We start from the raw sequence: 26,385 nt of genomic DNA on the forward strand, positions 1-26,385 counted from the left end.
CAACTCACCATTTTAAAATATTGATAGGTAAAGGCACAGTCGTCCTGGTGTACACGATTCAACTCACTATTTTAAAATATTGATAGGTAAAGACATAGTCGTCCTGGTGTACACGATTCAACTCACCATTTTAAAATATTGATAGGTAAAGACATAGTCGTCCTGGTGTACACGATTCAACTCACCATTTTAAAATATTGATAGGTAAAGACATAGTCGTCCTGGTGTACACGATTCAACTCATCATTTTAAAATATTGATAGGTAAAGGCACAGTCGTCCTGGTGTACACGATTCAACTCACTATTTTAAAATATTGATAGGTAAAGACATAGTCGTCCTGGTGTACACGATTCAACTCACCATTTTAAAATATTGATAGGTAAAGGCACAGTCGTCCTGGTGTACACGATTCAACTCACTATTTTAAAATATTGATAGGTAAAGACATAGTCGTCCTGGTGTACACGATTCAACTCACCATTTTAAAATATTGATAGTTAAAGGCACAGTCGTCCCGGTGTACACGATTCAACTCACCATTTTAAAATCTTGATAGTTAAAGGCACAGTCGTCCCGGTGTACACGATTCAACTCACCATTTTAAAATCTTGATAGGTAAAGGCACAGTCGTCCCGGTGTACACGATTCAACTCACCATTTTAAAATCTCATAAGGCTTTAACTAAAGTTAAGGTCATCCCTCAACTTGGACACATGCACACACAAATGAATAACCCGGGTACTTTCTGTGCAAAATGGGAGTTTTTAGATGATTCCTCGTAAACTTCGTTACTGACACAAGCGTTAGTCTGCGAAATGAATTCACATAAAATTCAAACTCTGCACAGAAAGAAGTCAGGGTACTGAGTTTTGGTATGTGTTCAAGTGGAGGCATAGCATTATCCCGTGTAAAAAAACAAAACAAAAAACAACAACATGCAATCACACAAACAAACAAACAGGATAGATCTGAGATGCAGACTAGAACAGTTCACACGGTACGGACTGTAGCTTTAAGCTTGGGAGGACAATGTAAGGAGTGCCAACAGAAGGGGAAAGGACAGGGGGAGATTGATGGTGGAGTAATGATATTTACCCCAGACTTCACAATAGCCCAGAAACCCAGGTTCAATAATCCGGTATTTACAATGGCAGGCACTTCGTTATCTGGACTGTACTGTTGACTTAAGAGTCCCTCCCACGAACGTCTTGGTGTAAAGAGGAAGTTCTGATATCTGTGAGAAACGGAGTGATCACCCCTGGATACTCATTGCTCAAATCACCTGTCCTATTCACCTGTCAACAGTTTCTGGAAACGCTCGGGGCGATGTCCGCTTAAAATAGCATATGTTAAAGACAATATTCTGTTTGCATACCACATTCAGGGGATAAAGTTCAACCGTATTGTGTTGTGTTGTGCTGTGTTGTGCTGTGCTGTGCTGTGCTGCACTGCATTGTACTGTACTGTACTGTACTGTACTGTACTGTACTGTACTGTACTGTACTGTACTGTACTGTGCTGTGCTGCGCTGCGCTGCGCTGTACTGTACTGTACTGCACTGCACTGTACTGTACTGCACTGCATTGTACTGTATTGTACTGTACTGTGCTGCACTGTACTGTACTGTACTGTACTGCACTGCACTGTACTGTACTGCATTGCATTGTACTGTACTGTACTGTTCTGAGCTGCACTGTACTGTACTGTACTGTACTGTGCTACACTGTACTGTACTGTACTGTACTGACAGCAGATTCTGGGATTGGAAGAGAAACAGACAGCTTAGATATTATATCACAGAATGAGATGGTCCGTATCCGATTTAGTATTCTTTTCTGAACTTGTCAGAGGTACTTTCCCGTAAAAGCACCCCTTTCACTTTTCACTGTCCACTATTACGTACCCCATTGTCTTGCACGCACAATGTCTTAGTGATTGCGTTTATCTCTTGCCTGACCAAAGACAAAACTCGGACAAGCGGAAGATTGTCAGGCAATGTGAAGACACCGGTTGTCTGAAGGAGTGGTGCTTGATTGGCAGGTGAATGATAAGCAGGGAATCGCAGGTGATTCCTGTCAATGGCTTAGGAGATAGGATATCAAACTTAGACTGTCATACTCGCCAATCGAACGGTGTAAACAATGCCAAACTTTCCGTGTGAACTTTTCAATGAACGTTTAGTATAGAAGATTCTTTCGATAAAGGAAAGATAGGGAACGTATGAAATCAGTCATAGACTGCCAAACTCGTCAATCGAATGGTGTAAACAATGTTAAACTTCGCAGGTAGATACTTTGATTACCAGCTATTGTGTTTTCAGCGTAGCAATAGGGTCCGATATTTAGACGAGACAACGACGAGTCGCATTAAACTTGTTCGAGTCTAAATATCGGACCCTATTGCTACGCTCAAAACACAATAGCGATTATATAGCTGTTCTGACCTTGATTTGTTGTTCCAAACTTACAAAATGACAGTTTTTGCGTCGATGCGTTGATATCAGGTTTTGATAGCAGACGCCGTTTCGTATGCGCATTAGTTTGGCGCAGGCGCCACACTGACTTTGGAAAAAAAACCTCGATTTGACAACACAGCTGTTAAACAGCTTTTCATTAGTTCATTCGTATACAACAAAAAGAAGTTTGAGTTTTTTTAATTTTGAACAAGACTACTTATGAAGAAGACCAAAACACAACATCAACGGAAAACTAGGATGCAACAAGGGGAGGAGAAGAGAACAGCTAATCCGTACAACGCGAGCAGACGGCAGCGACGTTTTCAGTTTGGGTGAATGGTATTCATACTTGTCTCGTCATGAAGCGAATTTTTCAACCTCAGTTATAAACGACTACATGAATGTTAGTGGCATGGGTTGTACATCAATACTTCAGAGGGGAAGTGGGGTATTTAGTGTGGAGTTACGAGATAAGAAAAGCCGAATGCGAAAGTTCGACTTTGGGCATTTTGTGGTGTTTTGGGACAGAAAAATAATTGGTTTAGTCCTGTTTCATCGGGAAGTTAGCAGAAAAGGGTATGCTATCGACATTATTAAAGCTGAAAAACATTTCCGAGAAGAATTTCAAGTTGTTAGTGTATGCTGTTGTTGATTGTTAACATCGTGTGGTACAGATGGGTAAACCGGAACCATGCGTCTTTGTTATTGCCAATATGCTTTTGGATATTGGCAAAAATGGCCGACTTCCGTAGCATTATGCTTTGATGATGATGCTGAGACCATCCAATCACAGCCCCCGAATTCCCCCACGTGTCCATCAGAATAGCTATATTAACAGCTATTGTGTTTTCAGCGTAGCAATAGGGTCCGATATTTAGAGTGACGAGACAAGTATAATGCCGACGAGTCGAAGACGAGTCGCATTATACTTGTTCGAGTCTAAATATCGGACCCTATTGCTACGCTCAAAACACAATAGCGATTATATAGCTGTTCTGACCTTGATTTGTTGTTCCAAACTTACAAAATGACAGTTTTTGCGTCGATGCGTTGATCTCAGGTCTTGATAGCAGACGCCGTTTCTTATGCGCATTAGTTTTGCGCAGGCTGACTTTGGAAAAAAAACTCGATTTGACAACACAGTTGTTAAACAGCTTTTTATTACTTCATTCGTACTACAACAAAAAGAAGTTTGATTTTTTTTAAATTTTGAACAACACTACTTATGAAAAAGACCAAAACACAACATCAACGGAAAACTAGAAACAACTGAAGAACTAGGATGCAACAAGGGGAGGAGAAGAGAACAGCTGTGTACGGTAATAGTGACAAGTCCTTGGCTGAAAACACAGCGCTGTTTCATCCGATTCAGAAATTTATATTAGACAGCAAACGTTTTTGTTAATACCATATGTTTTGTTATTAGAGCATTGAATTGATCTAAGCATATAGTGGATGCAATCTCTCTCTCTCTCTCTCTCTCTCTCTCTCTCTCTCTCTCTCTCTCTCTCTCTCTCTCTCTCTCTCTCTCTTCCTCTCTCTTTCTTTTAAAATTAAAAAAAAAATCTCTTTCCACGACTGATTATAAACGATTGCAAATTCTTCCTATCAAAGATAGATTTGCATATAACAAAAGTATGATGATGTATAGAAGTATGTCAGGGAATGCACCTGCACTCATTGCCTCACATTTCAAAATAAATCATTATAGAAAATGTAACAAATTAATTACCCCAACTCCAAGAATTGACCTGTACAAGTCGAGTCTATCATATTCTGGAGCAATTATGTGGAACGCCATTCCAAATATGATTAAATTACGAATTGATTGAAACACCATTCAAGGAATATTACCTGCTGTTTCTTTTACAAAACTGTTAAGAAATATTATCAAGCAGCTGGCAAAATATAACTGTACTCTCTTATTACATGTATATTGAAAAACATGATTATATATAATTCATGAAGGATTTTTTTTGTACAAACACATATATGCTCTGTTATATATAATTTTCAATAATAACAATAACAATAACAATAACAGCACTTTATTGTCCATTAAAATATTACATAAAAATGGAAATTTTTCTTCGGCACACCCTGTCTGCCTGTAAACGATTATAACAACAATTGTATAGGACGACACACATAAAACATAAAACATAAAAGGGATACAATCAAATATGATATTGCACTATGTAAATTTACCCTCTCATATCACAGGAGTTGGGTTTCACAGCCGAGTAATCACATTACAAATATTTCCCACACACCTTCACATGTACACATTGTTTGTTTTTTCCCAGCCGACCAGCCTCTACGTGATGCGAGAAGAATTTAAAATGGTGACTGCAGAAGGCAGGAATGACTTTTTAAACTGGTTTTTGCGTGCCAAAGGGACCTTATAACGTTTACCTGAAGGGAGAATTTCGAAACAGGGGTTGAGAGGATGGATCGGATCACGGACAATTTTGAGAGCTTTCCGCTTAATGGCAGCTTCGTAGAGACTGGTCAGCTGTCGTTGGGGTTGCCCAACAAGCTTGCTAGCCGTCGCAACAATGCGGTGGAGTTTAGCTTTGTTTTTAACATTTGTGGTACCATACCATGTCACAATGTTAAAAGTCAGTATGCTTTCAATCAAACTGCGATACACAAGTTCCATAACACTTTGATTGACATTAAAATATTTAAGCTTCCTGAGAAGAAAAAGTCGCTGCTGAGCTTTCTTATAAACAGCATGAACATGATCACTAAAAGTCAGCTTATTGTCAATTGAAACCCCAAGATATTTGAAGCATTGCTAAAGAATCCTAATGCATCTTAAAATGTCTTATTGATTGCTTGACATGTTAATTATGGTAAATATGTCATTTGTACTATAGTTAAACTTATCTTTCATTTCTTCTTGTTTGTTATCCCTCAATGGGCGAGGGCCGGATGAAAAGAAGCATGTATACTTTGCTTATTCTGTCACCCTCGTAAAATAAATTTCAATTCAATTCAATTCAATTCAATTCTCTCTCTCTCTCTCTGTCTCTCTCTCTCTCTCTCTCTCTCTCTCTCTCTCTCTCTCTCTCTCTCTCTCTCGCATTAATACCAGCGCAAGGTTTGAGGTTTACAGCGTATTTAAGTTATCTGTTTGCATGGAAACGTATTTTACTTTTGTCAAAAATAAGCATATAAGAGATGTGCTCATTAGGTTCAGAGCTGGCGTGTCCGAATTACGCTCACATAAATTGAGATACTCCCCACATACCCTACAGGACTTGTTTTGCCCATTCTGCAAAAAAAGCACCTGAGGATGAAATGCACATTTTATTTCATGTGATGCATTGAACGATCTTCGCTGTCAGTACTTACCCTTTAAATTAAATACACATCATATCCTTGTTTGGTTTCCTTTCAGTTGATAATGCAAAACAAAAAGGGTCTCCATGATTTAGGCAGATTTATTTATTGTGTTAACAAACGCCGTGATTTACTTCCTAAGGTGTAACAGAATGATTTATTTTGCTTCATGTCTCTCTGTTTTGTTGATGTGGTTGAGTGCATTGCGTAGCTGCTGGTTTTTATACAACGATGTCCTTTGATGCATGTTGTAGTTGAGGATGTATTTGATGAGGCACCAGCCATCCCCTGTACATACCTATACATGTATGTATTGTGCGTGTGTGTGTGTGTGTTTGTGTGTATGTGTGTGTGCGTGCGTGTGTGTGTGTGTGTGTGTGTGTGCGTGCGTGCGTACGTGCGTGTGTGTGTGCGTGCATGCGTACGTGCGTGTGTGTGCGTGTGTGTGTGTGTGTGTGTGTGCTTTTCTAACACCTATCCCTACACCTATTTGTACCTTGGTTTAAAGATACTTTCCTTGTAAACGAACAAGGACACTGCCAGAGACCCGTACACATTCTAACCAGCTCTCCAGCATCTATAGAATCTTGATTCCACCATGCTAGAATAAAACAAGTCGCGTAAGGCGAAAATAGGGCCTACAACATTTAGTCAAGTAGCTGTCGAACTGACAGAATAAAACTGAACGCAATGCAATTTTTCAGCAAGACCGTGTATACTCGTAGCATCGTCAGTCCACCGCTCATGGCAAAGGCAGTGAAATTGACAAGAAGAGCGGGGTAGTAGTTGCGCTGAGAAGGATAACACGCTTTTCTGTACCTCTCTTCGTTTTAACTTTCTGAGCGTATTTTTAATCCAAACATATCATATCTATATATTTTTGGAATCAGGAACCGACAAGGAATAAGATGGAAGTGTTTTTTAATTGATTTCGAAAATTTGTGACCCTCCACCACGGAATGAGTCGCATGTCACATTTGCATGATTTTCATATTTTTACCTTTGCATGATTTTCATATTTTTACCTTTTCATGCTTTTCAAGTTTTTTATGCTCTATCCAGTGGTGAAAACCGTTTTAGAAAAGAGCGAAAACTGTTTGAGTTAGACGCCTGTGACTAAGGTGACCCTCACACTGTTACCAGACACTCCCCGGACTTACATTACGCCTAGCGCAGAATCGCGCGAGGTGACATGCGACTTATTTCGTGGTGGAGGGTCACATTTAATTTTGATAATAATTTTTATATTTTTAATTTTTAGAGCTTGTTTTTAATCCAAATATAACATATTTATATGTTTTTGGAATCAGAAAATGATTGAGAATAAGATGAACGTAAATTTAGATCGTTTTATAAAATGTTTTTTTTTTTTAATTTTCAAATTTTTAATGACCAAAGTCATTAATTAATTTTTAAGCCACCAAGCTGAAATGCAATACCGAAGTCCAGGCTTCGTCGAAGATTACTTGACCACAATTTCAACCAATTTGGTTAAAAAATGAGAGCGTGACAGTTCCGCCTCAACTTTCACGAAAAGCCGGATATGACGTCATCAAAGACATTTATCAAAAAAATGAAAAAAAAGGTATGGGGATATCATACCCAGGAACTCTCATGTCAAATTTCATAAAGATCGGTCCAATAGTTTAGTCTGAATCGCTCTACATAAACACACAGACAGACAGACAGACAGACAGACACACACACACACACACACACACACACGCACGCACGCACGCACGCACACACACACACACACACACACACACACACACACACACACACACACACACACACACACACACACACACACATATATATATATACACCACGACCCTCGTCTCGATTTCCCCCTCTACGTTAAAACATTTAGTCAAAACTTGACTAAATGTAAAAACAAGAAAGGTAGGTTGTTGGAACGTTTGTTTATAAATTATATGGACAAAACAATACATTCACAAATATATCGACCCAACGGTCTTTTAAGTGCACAGACAAACAATTAATAACGAAAACTTATCTGGCTGAATTTTTCTTCCGTTTTATTTTATGTTATTACAATTCCACTATGCTAGGATTTTTCCATAGCATCCACATAAACAAAGGTTTCAAACGCTTTACCGTGTTCTCTCAGGCACTGAGATTTTTTCGTCCAGTTTTTCGTGCTGTATATATTGTAACAGATGAGACTTTAACCTGAACATTTGCAGATCTAACTTTCGTCATGAGAAACATGTGATACAGATCTAAAAGTGTTCTTCGTCGTCGCACGTGAAGGAACTCTAATTTCAAGGTCGACAATGACTGGAAGACTTGTGGACAAATGTCATGATATTAACTGTGTTCAAATGTACTTACCAGAAAACCACTGCACAGTTCGTATCAGGATACTTTCGTTGACCAGTTCATATAGTTTTTATTCGGAATCGCGTATCATGTATCATGAGAACGCGATCGATACGAACAGAATGGAACATAATCTTCTCTTCGATGACACCATTTTAGATGACGTGTTACACGAGATCTCATCGGGAAAGAACGATGAATGATTGTTGTTTTATACAATGTGCATGTAATTATTACTGTATGCATTTTAGAATTGATTCATTATTGATAAGATAATGATTGAGTGAAAGGAAACAGAGATTTAGTTAGGTAAGATAAATTGTTTGTACGTTGTTAGAGGTTACCTAGAGAAACGTAAACAAACACTTTCGATCGCCTTGACTCTGAGACGATCGAGAGTGTCGGTTCGTTGCTAAAGGTACGAGACCAACGCAAGAGCAAAGAGAAGCAAGGTATGTTGTGTATGATGTTAGGACAGGTATTGGGGTAACGTAGACAAACAGGGGAGATCGTTATAGACGATAGAAACGTCAGTGGTAGCTAGAGGTAACAGGTTAACAAACAAGGAAGGAGATGAATAGAGAGGGGAAAAGAGAAATCGGGGCTATGGGTTGCTGTTATTTTGGTTCTAGTTCGGAAGTCATTTTCATGATTTTGGGTTACGTTTTATGCTTCTTCTGGGTTTGAAGCAGTTTAACAGACAGAGGGAAATTCGGAGCAGTTTAATGGACAGAAGATAATTCGGAGCAGTTTAACAGGCAGAAGGAAATCCGGAGCAGTTTAATGGACAGAAGATAATTCGGAGCAGTTTAACAGGCAGAAGGAAATCCGGAGCAGTTTAATGGACAGAAGATAATTCGGAGCAGTCTAACAGGCAGAAGGGAATTGAGAGCATAAGATGAAGTTTTAGCAGTCTAACGATGTGGGCGTTCAACTGACGTTTTCCTGGCTGATTCATTACCGGAGATATTGTATGTCATTCTTACTTTATGTGTGAATGAATGTTGCCATGAGATAATCAGATAATTAAATCTGAGTCTTGAAACCTGCAACAATTTGTGTCTTCTTTTATTCATCATCATCACTAACGTTTATTTCACACATCACAACAATCAAAGAGAGCAATCCGCTTTCGTTACAATATATACAGAGACCTAAAACTTACAGGGGATTTAGAACATTTGGCTGGAGGGTATAGTCCCTTTAACAACCACGTCACCGCTACCTAACAATATCAATGAATGGGTATTTTGTGTGTGTGTCTGTTTCATATACAGTGGAACCCCCTTTTAAGACCTCCATAAATCTGAGAAAATCAGGTCTTGCAAAGGAGGGTGTCTTAAATTGGAGGTAAATTGACAGAGGTTATGAACAAAAAAGCTGAAAAAGCAAGGTCTTAAAAAGGAGGAAGTCTTAAATTGGGGGGTCTTAAAAGAGGGGTTCCACTGTAGCGCCATTATGTGATTCGGCCTACATTACTGTTTGACTATGTGATGGGTCTGTCAATGCTCTGGGAAATAGGTCTACTTCACAGCCCGGGCTATAAACATCACTTATACTCCCATTCCACACAACCGTTCTTGGTCCCGTTCCCGTACCGACCAAGGACGGCTGCCACAACAATGGAACGCTGCGCAAACGGCCGTTTTTGACATCTTTGAGCAGCGTCTGACCATAGTGGCAGCCGTCCCCAGGACGGCTGGGAACGGAAGCTAGTCCGGATGTGAGGAATGTGGGTATGACAACTCAGTGTGTGAGAGCGCTACCGTTGCGTTACCGTTGTTTTAAGTTCCTTTAACGATCCAAGCGTTCCGTTACCGATGCGTTAATGTTCCATTACCGTTCATTCTGATCGGGAGGGGAACAGCTAAAATTTTGAACATGCAGCCCAAACTCAACCGTCCTTACCGACCCTACCGTTCAAAGCAGTTCCGTTAACGATCATTTACGTTCCATTGCGGTTCCCTCCCGATCCCTCCCATGCCCGCACCGTTACTTGGTCGGTACGGGAACGGGACCTAGAACGGTTGTGTGGAATGGGGGTATTACTTGCTACGGCTCACTTACGCTGTGAATGATTACGGAGCACCGCGCCTGGTTTCAGCACAATATTGCAGTACGAACAGTTTTCTAGTGTGAATTAAAGCCAGCGTCATCATTGCATTGTTCACGGGGACAAAACAAAAAAAGTTCTTGAAGAAAAAATAAGCATTGTGAAAATATTAATGTTGAAAATACTTGCTTGCCCGGTTAATACTTGCTAAACATAGGCCTATCAGCAGGGAAAAATCCGATTATTATTTTGTGGTGATGCTGATTCAGTCAAAAGAATGTTTGCGACCGAGCGCCAGGAAGTGGTAATCAACTGTTATAAGTTATGATTAAAATGCGCTTAGCAGTAAAGACAATCTTTTCTAATGCAAATTAGATTCGGTTTCTTTTACCGAGACCAGTCCGTGCGGTCTTGGTCGGATGGTTTTGGTCACCCAAGGACTTATTAACTTGTTTCTGTGAAAACAATGCAGAATTGTTCTTTGTTATTCCTTTGGGCCGAACTGCATCGGTCTCGCATGGCGATATCGGCTCAAGGAGCGTTAACAAAACACCACCCAAACCAAAAATTTTGGCACACAGATTGACTGATTATTTTTAAATCGCTGACTTAATTAATTGCGTTGTTTATCTATCTGCATGGTATTCTGCATAAGTAGCTAATGTGTTGTTTCGTTATTTTGCTGGAATGCATACGTATTTGATGTTATGTTAAATAGTATGGTCTTATTCTTAGTTAATATGTAAAGCGCGGAGAGCATAGGTAACTGTGGTTCGCGCTATATGGTTTAAACACAATTTTATTCAAAATACATGACATGAAACAATTGACAAAAATGCAGCTAGGACACGAACTCAAACAGATGCTTATTTGACGTGACCATAACAATGCTAAGTTACACAAGTTTTCATGATGGTGGACAACACAATTATGGGGGGTATGGGGAAATTAATCAAAACAGGAGGATTTACAGAGGGGGAAAAAAAAGAAGCTGTCATCATCATTATTATCTATATATATAATATATATACGACTTGTGTCTGTCTGTGTGTCTGTGTGTCTGTTTGCGATGCGCGGCCAAGGTTCTCGATGGATCTGTTTCAAATTTGGTGTCCATATTCAGGTACACCCGGGACACAACCTGGTCGATGAGATATTTCAACACGTGCTCTCAGAGAGCAGTGCTGAACCGATTTTGGTTTTACTCTGGATCCATTTCCAGTAACTCTTCCTTATCTTCTCCAGTGCTTTCAGCGTTTACCTCCCTTCGTTCGTGTGGCGCTCGGATATTCCCATTCCGTTACTATTCTTAGAAGGTCACTACACAGGGCAAAGGTCGAATCAATTTATAGCCACGCGAAAATTACACTGTCATCTATCTCTCTCTCTCTCTCTCTCTATATATATATACGGCTTCTGTGTGTGTGTGTGTGTGTGTGTGTGTGTGTGTGTGTGTGTGTGTGTGTGTGTGTGTGTGTGTGTGTGTGTGTGTGTTTGTGTGGGCAACACCTGTGGATTTTACAGTTCTGTTTGTGATGTGGCCGGGCGGCTTTAGTGTGTCGATATGTACTGGTCTTCCTTTGAGAAGCCATAACAGTTTTTAAAGGGCTTAGAGATAAGCTCTAAACTTCTCAATCCTGTTTGAGTGGACTTCGCCTCCAAAGGTGATTGCGGTGTTTCGGCACCCGGTTACATTCGGCGTCGTCGACAGGGATGGGACTCGACATGATATGTTCAGGAATGGTATTATGGCCACTGAATCATTTTCGTGCTGTTCCTATTCCACGAATCTGGGAGGAACCTAAGCTTGGCGGGTCCATGGTTCCGAGGACAAAGTTTATTCAAACGGTGGCGGGTGTGACAGGGAGACTTAGTTACATTCTGCGTCGTCGACAGGGATGGGACTCGACATGATATGATCGCTTTTCTCTACTTCTTCACGGCAAAGCCGACGTACGGTGCGCCACTCACCGGGTATTCGGCTATACTTCTTCGGCTCTACTTCTTCCCGGCGAAGCCGGCTACCCGGCGAAGCGGGTATTCATCTAGTTAGCAATATGATGATATCGCTTTACGCGACTAATTGTTTCAGGTTTTCATGCGCCCAAGACCACAGCGTCGCCAAAGAAATGACCAGGTTTAGAATAATATATGTTAATATCGCTTTACACGACTTGTTTCAGGGTTCCATGCGCCCAAGGTCAAGGTGCCGCCAAAGGGATGCCCCGGTTCCGACCCTTCGGCTGTCTCAGCCGGAGGATATGTTACCGTGTTTACTTCCGGCGACTCTTCATGCATGCACGACGGCCATATTTCCTTTTGGTTGTCGGCATTGCCTTCTTGCTCGTCAGCATAGCCTCCCTTCAAACAAGCACAGGTAAGCGTGTGGGTGTGGAGGTATGTGGGTGTGGAGGTATGTGGGTGTGGAGGTAGGTGGGTGTAGAGGTAGGTGGGTGTGGAGGTATGTGGGTGTGGAGGTAGGTGGGTGTGGAGGTAGGTGGGTGTGGAGCTAGGTGGGTGTGGAGGTAGGTGGGTATGGAGCTAGGTGGGTGTGGAGGTAGGTGGGTGTGGAGGTATGAGGGTGTGGAGGTATGTGGGTGTGGAGGTAGGTGGGTGTGGAGCTAGATGGGTGTGGAGCTAGGTGGGTGTGGAGGTAGGTGGGTGTGGAGGTAGGTGGGTGTGGAGGTAGGTGGGTGTGGAGGTAGGTGGGTGTGGAGCTAGATGGGTGTGGAGCTAGGTGGGTGTGGAGGTATGTGGGTGTGGAGGTAGGTGGGTGTGGAGGTAGGTGGGTGTGGAGCTAGATGGGTGTGGAGCTAGGTGGGTGTGGAGGTATGTGGGTGTGGAGCTAGGTGGGTGTGGAGGTAGGAGGGTGTGGAGCTAGGTGGGTGTGGAGCTAGGTGGGTGTGCAGGTAGGTGGGTGTGGAGCTAGATGGGTGTGGAGCTAGGTGGGTGTGGAGCTAGGTGGGTGTGGAGGTAGGTGGGTGTGGAGGTAGGTGGGTGTGGAGGTAGGTGGGTGTGGAGCTAGGTGGGTGCGGAGGTAGGTGGGTATGGAGGTAGGTGGGTGTGGAGGTAGGTGGGTGTGGAGGTAAGTGGGTGTAGAGCTAGGTGGGTGTGGAGGTAGGTGGGTGTGGCGGTAGGTGGGTGTGGAGGTAGGTGGGTGTGGAGCTAGATGGGTGTGGAGCTAGATGGGTGTGGAGATGGGTGGGTGTGGAGTTAGGTGGGTGTGGAGATAGGTGGGTGTGGAGGTAGGTGGGTGTGGAGGTAGGTGGGTGTGGAGATAGGTGGGTGTGGAGGTAGGTGGGTGTGGAGGTATGTGGGTGTGGAGGTAGGTGGGTGAGGAGATAGGTGGGTGTGGAGGTAGGTGGGTGTGGAGATAGGTGGGTGTGGAGGTAGGTGGGTGTGGAGGTAGGTGGGTGTGGAGGTATGTGGGTGTGGAGGTAGGTGGGTGTGGAGATAGGTGGGTGTGGAGGTAGGTGGGTGTGGAGGTAGGTGGGTGTGGAGATAGGTGGGTGTGGAGGTAGGTGGGTGTGGAGGTAGGTGGGTGTGGAGATAGGTGGGTGTGGAGGTAGGTGGGTGTGGAGGTAGGTGGGTGTGGAGGTAGGTGGGTGTGGAGGTATGTGGGTGTGGAGATAGGTGGGTGTGGAGGTAGGTGGGTGTGGAGGTAGGTGGGTGTGGAGGTAGGTGGGTGTGGAGGTAGGTGGGTGTGGAGGTAGGTGGGTGTGGAGGTAGGTGGGTGTGGAGATAGGTGGGTGTGGAGGTAGGTGGGTGTGGAGATAGGTGGGTGTGGAGGTAGGTGGGTGTGGAGGTAGGTGAGTGTGGAGATAGGTGGGTGTGGAGGTAGGTGGGTGTGGAGGTAGGTGGGTGTGGAGATAGGTGGGTGTGGAGGTATGTGGGTGTGGAGATAGGTGGGTGTGGAGGTATGTGGGTGTGGAGATAGGTGGGTGTGGAGGTATGTGGGTGTGGAGATAGGTGAGTGTGGAGGTAGGTGGGTGTGGAGGTAGGTGGGCGTGGAGGTAGGTGGGTGTGGAGGTAGGTGGGTGTGGAGATAGGTGGGTGTGGAGGTAGGTGGGTGTGGAGGTAGGTGGGTGTGGAGATAGGTGGGTGTGGAGGTAGGTGGGTGTGGAGATAGGTGGGTGTGGAGGTAGGTGGGTGTGGAGATAGGTGGGTGTGGAGGTAGGTGGGTGTGGAGGTAGGTGGGTGTGGAGGTAGGTGGGTGTGGAGATAGGTGGGTGTGGAGGTAGGTGGGTGTGGAGGTAGGTGGGTGTGGAGGTAGGTGGGTGTGGAGGTAGGTACAAACAACAAACAACAACAACCACAAACAACCACAACAACAAACAACCACAAACAACAAACAATCACAGACAACAACAACCACAAACAACAACAATCACAAACAACAACAACCACAAACAACAACAACAACCACAAACAACAACAACAACAACCTCAAGCAACAACCACAAACAACAACAACCACAAACAACAAACAACAACAACCACAAACAACAACCACAAACAACCACAACAACAAACAAACACAACCAACAAACAACAAACAACAACCACAAACAACAAACAACAACAACCACAAACAACAAACAACAACAAACAACAACAACCACAAACAACAACCACAAACAACAACAGCAACCACAAACAACAACCACAAACAAAAAACAACAACAACCACAAACAACAAATAACAACAACCACAAACAACAAACAACCACAAACAACAAATAACAACAACCACAAACAACAAACAACCACAAACAACAAACAACAACAACCACAAACAACAAACAACAACAAACAACAACAACCACAAACAACAACCACAAACAACAACCACAAACAACAACAGCAACCACAAACAACAACCACAAACAACAGCAACCACAAACAACAACCACAAACAAAAAACAACAACAACAACCACAAACAACAAATAACAACAACCACAAACAACAACAACCACAAACAACAAACAACCACAAACAACAAATAACAACAACCACAAACAACAACAACCACAAACAACAACTGGAAGATGTAATATACAGAATACCGAAAACTGTGCTAACAATCCCACAAACATAACTTCCCACCTGCCCAAGACGAAAACAACTAAATTTCACAAACTGCAGGGAATCACAATAGACTTTGCAAAAACGTTACTGACGTGGCAAACATTGATGATGATGATGATGATGATGATGATGATTGATGATTGATGATTGATGATTGATGATTGATGATGATGATGATGATGATGATGATGATGATGATGATGATGATGATGCCATTTGCTTGAATAACGCAGGAGTGGAAAAGGTGCTAGCCAATGGATGGGGAAACGATCTGACGGCTTTCAACAGAGTATGGCTAGACAGCAGTACCTCAGTATGTATGTGTGTGTGTGTTTGTCTGTGTGTGTGTGTGTGTGTGTGTGTGTGTGTGTGTGTGTGTGTGTGTGTGTGTGTGTGTGTGTGTGTGTGTGTGTGTGTGTGTGCGGAGGGTAAATAATATACACATAGCCACAGACAGACATGAGAAAGAGAGAGAGAGAGGAACAAGAACAAGAACAAGAACAAGAACAAATCTTTAATTGTCTAAGGCCACAGCCCCTTACAATAGTGGTTAAAATAACAGCAATAGTATCTGCACAGTTATAAATTATAGTCACGCATAAAATTCAACAAATACATTAAGACCCTGATGACATGTCACTGAACCTGATTTATAAGGGTTCGTCTCTTCTGTAAATTGAAGAACACAAATCTGCTGAAGCTGTTCATCACATTAACCTCATTACTGCCACAGAAATACACAAGTTGGTGTTGCAGCGTCTTAGAGTTCGAGATTTTCAAATACTTTGCTCGAAGGTCTTGATAAAAAGGACATAAAAATATAACATGGTGTTCATCTTCTTTATCAGCTGTACAGAGAGAACAGTTTCTTGTCGTTTGGTTTGGTGCGTTCCGAAACTTGTGAGCGTTGATTTCGGATACTCCTGCGCGGAAACGAGTAAGAGCAACTCTGTACTTAATATCTTCGATTAATTCAATGTATTTCTCTTTTTCCAAGCATGTTTTGTAACAATTATAAATGTCGAAACGTTCACTGCATTCTAAAAAGGAGAACCATTCTTGACAAAAACTATCTTGTAAACGTCTTTTAAACTCTTGTAAGATACACTTCTCATTCCCAACCATTCCGTACATCCACACAGCAGCAAAACCATTACAACATAAAAGACTCTGCACATGTGAGACCCAATTTGTGTGGCCCTTCGATGCCAAATTACATAAAGCTTTATATGCAATCTTGGAATATCTTGAATCAGGTTGCTTCAGCAGTCGGTTGAAAACGACGTTAAACACAAAATAATGAAAGAAAAATGCTTGAGCAGTGTAAACCAGTATTTCACACATCTGACTGCAGAGTTAATATACAGCGGATGTCTTCCCAATTCACCATACACAATGTTGTTTGGAGTTCGAATTGTCACTTTCAGAAACTTTTTACACGCAAACAGGTGGACCCTTTCCACGGAGTCATACTTTCCATATCCCCATAGCTCTGAACCATACAAGAGCATAGGGGCGATCCGTGCGTCAAACAGTTTGAAAAACACTTTTGCCGACTTGTTCGTGAATGGATGCTCGTTGAGCCGACCGTTAAGGCAAAAAAAAAAAAGGTCTGTTTACGGTAACATAGGCCCAAAAAATAGGGTCGGTAGGTCGGGATTTCTTTTTTTTTTTTTTTTTTTTTTTTCCAAAAACCCCATATTTTTACGTTATTTTGACAAAAAAACAAGATTTTTTTTTTTCCCCAAATGCCAAAAAAAAGTCTAGGGTCGCGCGAAAAAACTAGGGTCGGTCGGGTTACCGTAAACAGACCTATTTTTTTTTGGGCCTAAGCTCTTACGTACTAATCTCAATCCAATGAGTGCAGACACAGGCGACCTTCCCGTGAAATCACCTGTGCTCACAATTTCAGATCTTGCCGGGCTTTTATTGGGGATCTTCTTCTTCTTCTTCGGCGTTCCAGAATGTTCTGGTTACGTGTGAGCTCGTTTGCCCATTTGGGTTCCCCACACTATACTCTGAGAGCATAGTCAGCTCACTCCGCTTTCGCTGAGTAGGCATGCTGGGTATTTTCGTGTTTCCATAACCCACCGAACTCTGACATGGATTACAGGATCTTTTCCGTGCGCACTTGGTCTTGTGCTTGCGTGTACACACGAAGGGGGTTAAGTCACTAGCAGGTCTCCACATAAGTTAACCTGGGAGATCGGAAAAATCTCCACTCTTAACCCACCAGGCGGCAGCGACCGGGATTCGAACTCACGACCTCCCGATTAGGAGGCCGACGTCTTACCACCACACCACTGCGTCCGTCCATGGGCACATACCAAGACTTAACAGCCTGACAGAGTGTTTTTTTTTTTAATTTGATGAATTTCTTTATTAAAACATTTTTTAAAGCCACGTGCAGCAAATTCCTTGGCAGATCTGAGTTAATGAGCAGAAGTGTTTTCATGAGAACGACATTGCCTTTGACATCTGAATAACTTCATGAGAACGACATTGCCTTTGACCTCTGAATAACTTCATGAGAACGACATTGCCTGTGACATCTGAATAACTTCACGAGAACGACATTGCCTTTGACCTCTGAATAACAAACAAGAACCTTTTCACAACGAGGATTATTTAGATTGCTTCCCTCGGATGAATGTTCATCATCATTTCTTGACGACTTCTAGTAAACGTAATCCCGTACTGTTTCGCATCCCACCCCCCCCCCCCCACCAGTCCCCACCCCCGCACAGGTTTTGTTAAAGCACCTAGGTATCCGTTTAAGACCCTATTTTTCCCAATATTCTGTTCATATTATCTGTAAATTTACCACCATTTAAGATAGCCTCTCTTTCAATACTCAATCTTTAAAAAAAAAAAAGTTTTTAGGAGATCTAAAATTGTGAGTTTCATCGTACTGTCTTTCAGCGTGTTGATCGTGAATGGCTGCTGTCAAGGGAAGGAACTCTGACCACGTTGGTCACACTCAACAAAACTTTTATCACTGATGTGAGCGAGATGGAGACCCGACTGAGAGACATGCAGAAGCGGGTGATTCATACATAACACCAGAAGCCATCGTTCAGCAATGAAATCAAAAAGGACTGAGAATTAATGGAACATTAGAGAACACACGGACGCACATGCGTGCGCACACACACACACACACACACACACACACACACACACACACACACACACACACACACACACACACACACACACACACACACACACACACGTCGGCGAGCTTAACCTGTCATATTTACTACCTATGTTTTTACTGCCTATTTTATTCATGTTTTTATTACTTAGTTAGTGGAAGAATCTTTTGTAATGTATGTTTGATGGTGTATGCTTTTAATTAAGCGTTGCTGACTATGAATGTAGATGTAAATGCTTGTATAACTGTGTTTGAATTTTAAATGTGTCAAGCGCAAAGAGCATAATTGTAAAGTTATGATGTTGCGCTATATAAATGCTCATTTATTATTATCATTATTACTCAAGATGACCGCACCTATGATTTCCTTGGAAGCCAGATGTATTTGGAGAAAAAAAAACACACAATAAAAACAAACAAACAAACAAACGGACACGCACAAAAAACGCGTCTTTTTAGTCTGTTCCAAATCACGAATGGTAGTTCAAATACTGCTGAATTAAGCAAGCAACGTAAATTGAGTGGCTTATTATTGCATCAGAAAGACTTCCCTCGATTTATAACGCCAACGTTCAAGATTTCCTTATTCTCCCATGTCGATCTCCACTGCAGATCAAGATCATGGGGTTTGGCATCGAGACCCCCCAAGGCAAGACTACCACCGAAAAGTACCAATACCGCGACCTGGCAGCCATGCAGGCCGAACGACAAGACCGGATCCGCCATGTTTGTGACGTCAAACAGCGGCAGGCCAAAACGAGGGAACGGAAACTGGGCGAAAGTTTGTACCACGAGGGTTGGTACGGGAACAAGTTTCATTACCAGGTGATGGATGTGTACACACCGCAGAATTTCTTTTTCTGCCCCGTGCCGAAGGTCGGCTCGACGTTTTTCCGTCGTCTGTTCTACGCTCTGAGCCACGGCATGAAGATCTCGTCGCCTTACGTCATTCCGATTCGCACTGCCCTCCGTGAGTTGCCCTTTATCTTGCTTTTCATGTTGTGACACGCCCACAAACTCACGCAGACATGCCCCCTGTGACACTCACGCCTACAAGCACACAAACACGCGTACACGCACGTGCATACACGCGCGCAGAAACGTACGCACACACGCACACACGCACGCACGCACGCACGCACGCACGCACACACACACATACATACACACACAGGCGCACTAGCATACACACACACACACACACACATACACACACACACATATAGGCCCTACATACACAGCAGGGCTAGATTTAGGGGGGCTGGTTTACGGAACGCCCCCCCCTCTCCCCCCCCACACACACTTTGAAAATTAGTAAAGTAAAGACACATAATACCCCTTTCAAATGCTTAATTTCAAAAGCATCTGGGGGGGGGGGGGGCAAGGCAAGGCCTCCAGACCCTCTACTCTGCCAGCCCCTGTATCCCTGCCTCTTTCTGGAAGCTCCCCTAGCTCTCATACACTAGGTCCAGCACTGCAAACACACACACACACACACACACACACACACACACGTACACGTACACGCATACACACTCTCAAGCACACACACACACACACACACACACACACACTAACACTAACACACAGTACCACACACATACACACACACACACTAAAACACACACAGTAACACACACACACACACACACACACACACAAGTAACTAACTCATCAACGAAATAACACCGTGCATGTCTCACGTGTTCCTACCCCCTTTCTCCTGCACAGTGACTCGCCGAGAGAACCTGTACGACGTGTACAAAGATCGCCACGTCCCTGTTCGACCAGTGCGACCAGTTCGTCCACCAGGCGGTCATCCAGCTCCCGTGGTCAGAGGCAGACATAAACCCCCCGGACAGGCCCTCGTTGTTTCTCATAGCGCTCTGTCTCCTTTTTTTCAGATTATCATCACATTATTAGTTAGCATGGTTCCGATTTTCTCCCCCCCAAAAACGTTTTATCAAAGCGGTGTATGAATCCTACCGACTTGAATAAATTGCCATAAATCCATTACGTCCAAAAAGTGTTTTAGGCTCCAAGCCAGCTAGGCCTACCGTGCACCCCCCTCAGGATCCAGCTTCATTAGGCTAGAGATATTCATTGGGGTCTACTGAACACGTTTTAGTAAGTTCGCCACGAAAAAACTCATTCCCACTACTACTTATGCCCCTTTGTTTAAGGGTACCCCCTCGAACGCTAAATTTATCAGTGAAATCACAACAATGCATGTAGACCCCAATGAATATCTCTAGCTGTATGAAGCTGGATCCTGAGGGGGGTGCACATTAGGCCTACCTGGCTTGGAGCCTATATTTTATGTCTTTTAAAAGTCCACGAAAAAGTCTATGCATTTTTTTTTAAAGTGACCTAATAATGTATATCTTTTTTAATGGCTGTTCCATTCTTACAACAGAGATCTCTCCTGGCATCCGACGTCAGAAGACCTACCAGTGAACGACCTCAGATCAATGTTGCTCTGGCAGAGAAACGCGTCGCCGATTTTCTTCAAAAAGCCGGAAAGGTTGGTGGACTACTTGCTTACAGGGCAGACTGGTGTTATGATTCAATGAACGGCCAAACAGATCGGCTAACATCCCCCCCCCCCTCCCCCACCCCCCTCACCCCTTCCCCGATTTAAGACTCGATCGACCCTGTTTTGTGCCTCAAAATACATGTACTTTTTTTTTCTTTCTTTCTTTCTTTCTTTTTTTTCTTTCTTTCTTTCTTTTTGACTCACATGCGAAGCAAAAGTGAGTCTATGTACTCACCCAAGTCGTCCGTCCGTCCGGAAAACTTTAACGTTGGATATTTCTTGGACACTATTCAGTCTATCAGTACCAAATTTGGCAAGATGGTGTATGATGACAAGGCCCCAAAAAACATACATAGCATCTTGACCTTGCTTCAAGGTCAAGGTCGCAGGGGCCATAAATGTTGCCTAAAAAACAGCTATTTTTCACATTTTTCACATTTTCTCTGAAGTTTTTGAGATTGAATACCTCACCTATATATGATATATAGGGCAAAGTAAGCCCCATCTTTTGATACCAGTTTGGTTTACCTTGCTTCAAGGTCAAGGTCACAGGAGCTCTTCAAAGTTGGATTGTATACATATTTTGAAGTGACCTTGACCCTGCACTATGGAAGATAACTGTTTCAAACTTAAAAATTATGTGGGGCACATGTTATGCTTTCATCATGAGACACATTTGGTCACATATGATCAAGGTCAAGGTCACTTTGACCCTTATGAAATGTGACCAAAATAAGGTAGTGAACCACTAAAAGTGACCATATCTCATGGTAGAAAGAGCCAATAAGCACCATTGTACTTCCTATGTCTTGAATTAACAGCTTTGTGTTGCATGACCTTGGATGACCTTGACCTTGGGTCAAGGTCACATGTATTTTGGTAGGAAAAATGTGTAAAGCAGTTCTTAGTGTATGATGTCATTGCTAGGTTTAGTTATTTGACCTTGACCCTGAAGGTCAAGGTCATGTAAAGGTCAAGGTCATGTAAAGGTCAAGGTCAAGCATGTGAGTCGTATGGGCTTTGCCCTTCTTGTTTGGGTGTTTAACGTCGTTTTCAACCGTTCAAGGTTATATCGCGACGGGGAAAAGGGGGAGAGGGGATAGAGCCACTTGTTAATTGTTTCCTGTTCACAAAATCACTAATTAAAAAATTGCTCCAGGGGCTTGTACTGGGAGAATGTAAGTTTCCAGTACAAAGGACTTAACATTTCTTACATACTGCTTGACTAAAATCTTTACAAACATTGACTATATTCTATACAAGAAACACTTAACAAGGGTAAAAGGAGAAACAGAATCCGTTAGTCGCCTCTTACGTCGCTGGGGTACTTTAAAAAAAATAAATTTTTACCGCTCAATTTTAAGACTGTTCTTACATTATAAATAACAAATCCGTTTTATTGCCAATGTACATTGCTGTGGTAGGGTGCAGAATACACGATGGGAAATTATTTAGTCGGGATTTGATGCGTTGTGGAAGAAAAAATTCAAAAACAAAGAGACTGTTAACGTTCCAAAACTTCATAATCCAAAAACAAGAAAGGTAGGTTGTTGGAACGTTTGTTATTGACAAAACAATACATTCACAGATATTTCGACCCAACGGTCTTTTAAGTGAACAGACAAACAAATATTCACACAAAACGTATCAAACTTATTAAACGTTGTGGAAGAGTGAAGACGCTTGCTTTAGTTGAGTCAAACTTTCAACGTGACATTCCAGGCAAGTGACTAGCGAGGGGTGTATCTGAGGGAAACACGTGGATTTGGAGAATAATTGTGTGGAAGACTTACCTCAATAAAAGCAATAGAATTCACTCTTTCAAAACATTAGAGTTATTTCCGGTGTCTATTCCATCCAATCATTGTTGCACATCGCTGTGTTGTACGCTGTCAGGTGATGTTCACGCGAGAGCCCTACTCCAAGCTGTTGTCTGGCTACGTGGACAAGCTCTTCGCCCCCAACCCCTACTTCTGGAAGACCGTGGGCCGCTTCATCATCAAGGAGTTTCGTCACAACCCCACCTCCGTCAGTCTCACATGTGGACATGACGTCACTTTCCCAGGTCAGTGCTGTGTGAAGTAGTTAAGGCGATGACGTCCCATCTCGCCCCTACCACCTCGACCCCCCTACCCCCCCCCCCCCAATTATCCCCTCTGTCGTTCTGCAAAATGATTTTTGAGTCACTTGAGAAAAAGTGACTCTATGTAATCGGTCAGTGTTAGTCTGTCCGGCCGGCCGTCCGGCCGGCCGGCCGGCCGTCCGGCCGGCCGTCCGTAGACACCACCTTAACGTTGGACTTTTCTCGGAAACTATCAAAGCGATCGGGCTCATATTTTGTTTAGTCGTGACCTCCAATGACCTCTACACTTTAACGATGGTTTCGTTGACCTTTGACCTTTTTCAAGGTCACAGGTCAGCGTCAAAGGAAAAATTAGACATTTTATATCTTTGACAAAGTTCATCGGATGTGATTGAAACTTTGTAGGATTATTCTTTACATCAAAGTATTTACATCTGTAGCCTTTTACGAACGTTATCAGAAAAACAAGGGAGATAACTAGCCTTTTCTGTTCGGCAACACACAACTTAACGTTGGGCTTTTCTCGGAAACTATAAAAGTGACCGGGCTCAAATTTTATGTGAACGTGACTCATTGTGTTGTGAATAGCAATTTCTTCCTGTCCATCTGATGCCTCATATAATATTCAGAACTGCGAAAGTGACTCGATCGAGCGTTTGCTCTTCTTGTTTTTTGTTAAATTGATCATCAAAAAAAGTAAGCAAATAACAAAAAGAATAAAGTCCAAGCGCCTGCACAGCATGAATCCAGACTGTAGATTGTTTTATTTTGTCTATACTGTTGTGTGTGGGAGGCGGTTGATCGTTTAGGTCACGTGCAGATGTTCAACAAATGTTGCCCCGTTCTGAGGGTAAGTGGTTTGTGGTTTTATTTTGTGCTGCAGGGTAATTAATACGGATCGAGTAAACGAATACCTGCGTAAACATTACATACAGACCGACAATGCGGAAATATTCTGGGGGTTGTACAAGCACCGTCCACATAGTATTCCACCGTCTATAATCTAGTTTCCTTTAACTTGTGCACCCCCCCCCCATACACACACACACACACACACACACACACGCTGTTTTCTTTTTCTTCTGTTCTGTTTTGCTTCAAAGTGTTAATCCTTTTTTCCCAAAACAATTTACAAAATATATGTCTGCATCACTCTGTGCATACGTCAACTTTAGTTTTCTCTCCATAGTTTGAATAAAAAAGGAATGATATTGAATGCATCTATGTTTTAGTTCATCTAGGTTTTTTTCTGTTGTTTTTGTTTGTTTGTGTGCTTTTTTTTGGTTTTTTCTTTTGTTTATTTTGTTTCTACTTCAACTGTTCTTGTTTTTTCTTTAGAATTCATCAAGTACGTGATACGCAATGAACGCAGCAACAACCTGCACAGAGAAAATCACTTCGTGCCCAGCTACGACCAGTGCAAACCTTGCGACTACCACTATGACGTCATAGGCAAGATGGAAACCTTCTCCAAAGACGTCAGTCTCGTTGTGGCGCAGCTGGGCTTCAACATCAGCCAATCGACACTCAAGGAATGGTCACGTGTGAGCGAGTTCGACGCCATCGAAGACTCCATTACGTCACCGTACGGATGGCAGAAAAATGTGACCAAATGCATGACTTGGGAGCTGGCCAACAAAAGAATTTGGAGAAAGCTGCAAATTCGAGGCATTCTCGATAGAAACGAACCATTGCCGATCAATTACAAGCATTCTTCTTCTAGTTCTGCTGAGTTTATCCAGCTGGTGAAAAGTTCTTGGGAGCAGTTTCGAACGAACGGTACGAAGCCGAGGCAAAAGGCTGAAGCATTGTCGTCTGCGTATAGTCTCGTACCGAAAAGTGATCTTGAGCTTCTTCGAGAATACTTTTTGTTGGACTTTGATTTGTTTGATTATGATTCCAGACCTGCCAAAATATTTCAGGCTAAAAATACTTGGGATGTTTTTAACATCACTCCGTGACTGAACTTGTGATATCTACAGGTGCATAAACAACCTAAAAATGTTTGCAATAACACAATGTTGATCAAACATGAATATAATACTTCAGATTGCTGATGCTAAGTCTATGCAAGTTGCATATAAAACGGGGTATCTTAAATGTTGCCGCACGATCTACTCATTGTAATGTATGCCCTGTGTGTATGTGCGTGTGTGCGTGTGATATTTGTGTGTGTGTGTGCGTGTGTGTGTGTGTGTGCGTGTGTGTGTGTGTGTGTGTGTGTGAGTGTGTGAGTGTGTGTTTGTGAGAGAAGGAGGGCGGGGATATAGCTCAGTTGGTAGCGCGCTGGATTTGTATTCAGTTGGCCGCTGTCAGCGTGAGTTTGATCCCAGGTTCGGCGGAAATTTATTTCACAGAGTCAACTTTGTGTGCAGACTCTCTTCGGTGTCCGAACCTCCCCCCGTGTACACTACATTGGGTGTGCACGTTAAAGATCCCACGATTGACAAAAGGGTCTTTCCTGGCAAAATTGCTTAGGCACAGTTAATAATTGTCTACCTATACCCGTGTGACTTGGAATAATAGGCCGTAAAAGGTAAATATGCGCCGAAATGGCTGCAATCTACTGGCCGTATAAAATTTCATCTCACACGGCATCACTGCAGAGCTGTACCCACGGAATATGCGCGATATAAGACTCATTGATTGATTGATTGATTGTGTGTGTGTGTGTGTGTGTGTGTGTGTGTGAGTGTGTGAGTGTGTGTTTGTGAGAGAAGGAGTGAAAGTAAGAGAGTGTGTGTGTGTATGTGTGTGAGAGAGAGAGAGAGAGAGAGAGAGAGAGAGAGAGAGAGAGAGAGAGAGAGAGAGAGAGAGAGAGAGAGAGAGGCTGTCATGTTTGATATATGTACCGGTTGTAATGGGTCTGTTGGCCTAAACAATAAACTTTCTGAGTTCTGAGCTCTGAGTATTACTTCCACCTCTAAAACACTTATTGATCATATCTATGTTTCTGAAAAACGTCATATTAAAGAAACATGTGTACCATTTTTTTGCTGTGAGTGACCATTTTCCCATTTGCACACACAAAGGGTTAAAAATTCCAAAAGCAGGTCACAGAACAATTACATATCGTTCATTCTCTCATTTCAATGAAAGTGCATTTCTTTCTGATCTAAAAAATAGTCCACTTTCAAATACTTACAATTTTACAAACCCTGACCAAGCTTTGGATTTTTGGATATCTATATTCATTAATATTTATAACAAACACGCACCCCTTAAAACACATCGAATAAAGCAGATCGAAAAACCTAAATGGATCGACAAAGACATAGAAAATACAGCAAATTACCGTGATTTTTTAAAAGAACA

General features: G+C 42.6%; 2 protein-coding genes across 2 annotated transcripts in view; one reads left to right on the top strand and one right to left on the bottom strand.

Annotated features, from left to right (window-relative positions):
• The window catches only part of LOC138976611 (uncharacterized), a 36,489-nt gene that overhangs the window by 4,151 nt on the left and 5,953 nt on the right, over positions 1-26,385 (bottom strand). The gene's annotated exons all lie outside the window — the stretch shown is intronic.
• LOC138976988 (uncharacterized) lies at positions 7,715-25,060 on the top strand. Its single transcript, XM_070349880.1, has 10 exons — positions 7,715-8,603; positions 12,388-12,581; positions 15,528-15,607; positions 18,217-18,339; positions 19,064-19,421; positions 20,183-20,283; positions 20,868-20,975; positions 22,884-23,052; positions 24,409-24,849; positions 25,053-25,060. Exons 2-10 carry the CDS (start codon positions 12,425-12,427, stop codon positions 25,058-25,060), a joined length of 1,545 nt encoding a protein of 514 aa, XP_070205981.1. The 5' UTR covers positions 7,715-8,603; positions 12,388-12,424.

This window comes from Littorina saxatilis, linkage group LG9 (genome assembly GCF_037325665.1).
Source record: "Littorina saxatilis isolate snail1 linkage group LG9, US_GU_Lsax_2.0, whole genome shotgun sequence".
NCBI classification, from domain to species: domain Eukaryota; kingdom Metazoa; phylum Mollusca; class Gastropoda; order Littorinimorpha; family Littorinidae; genus Littorina; species Littorina saxatilis.

What these genes read in the sequence shown, in the direction of transcription:
- LOC138976988 (XM_070349880.1), top strand. Translation starts at nt 12,425, where the DNA reads ATGCCCCGGTTCCGACCCTTCGGCTGTCTCAGCCGGAGGATATGTTAC. An exon ending in GGCTAGACAGCAGTACCTCA is followed by an intron (nt 15,608 to 18,216) that starts GTATGTATGTGT and finishes ACTGTCTTTCAG; the next exon opens with CGTGTTGATCGTGAATGGCT. An exon ending in TCCGATTCGCACTGCCCTCC is followed by an intron (nt 19,422 to 20,182) that starts GTGAGTTGCCCT and finishes TCTCCTGCACAG; the next exon opens with TGACTCGCCGAGAGAACCTG.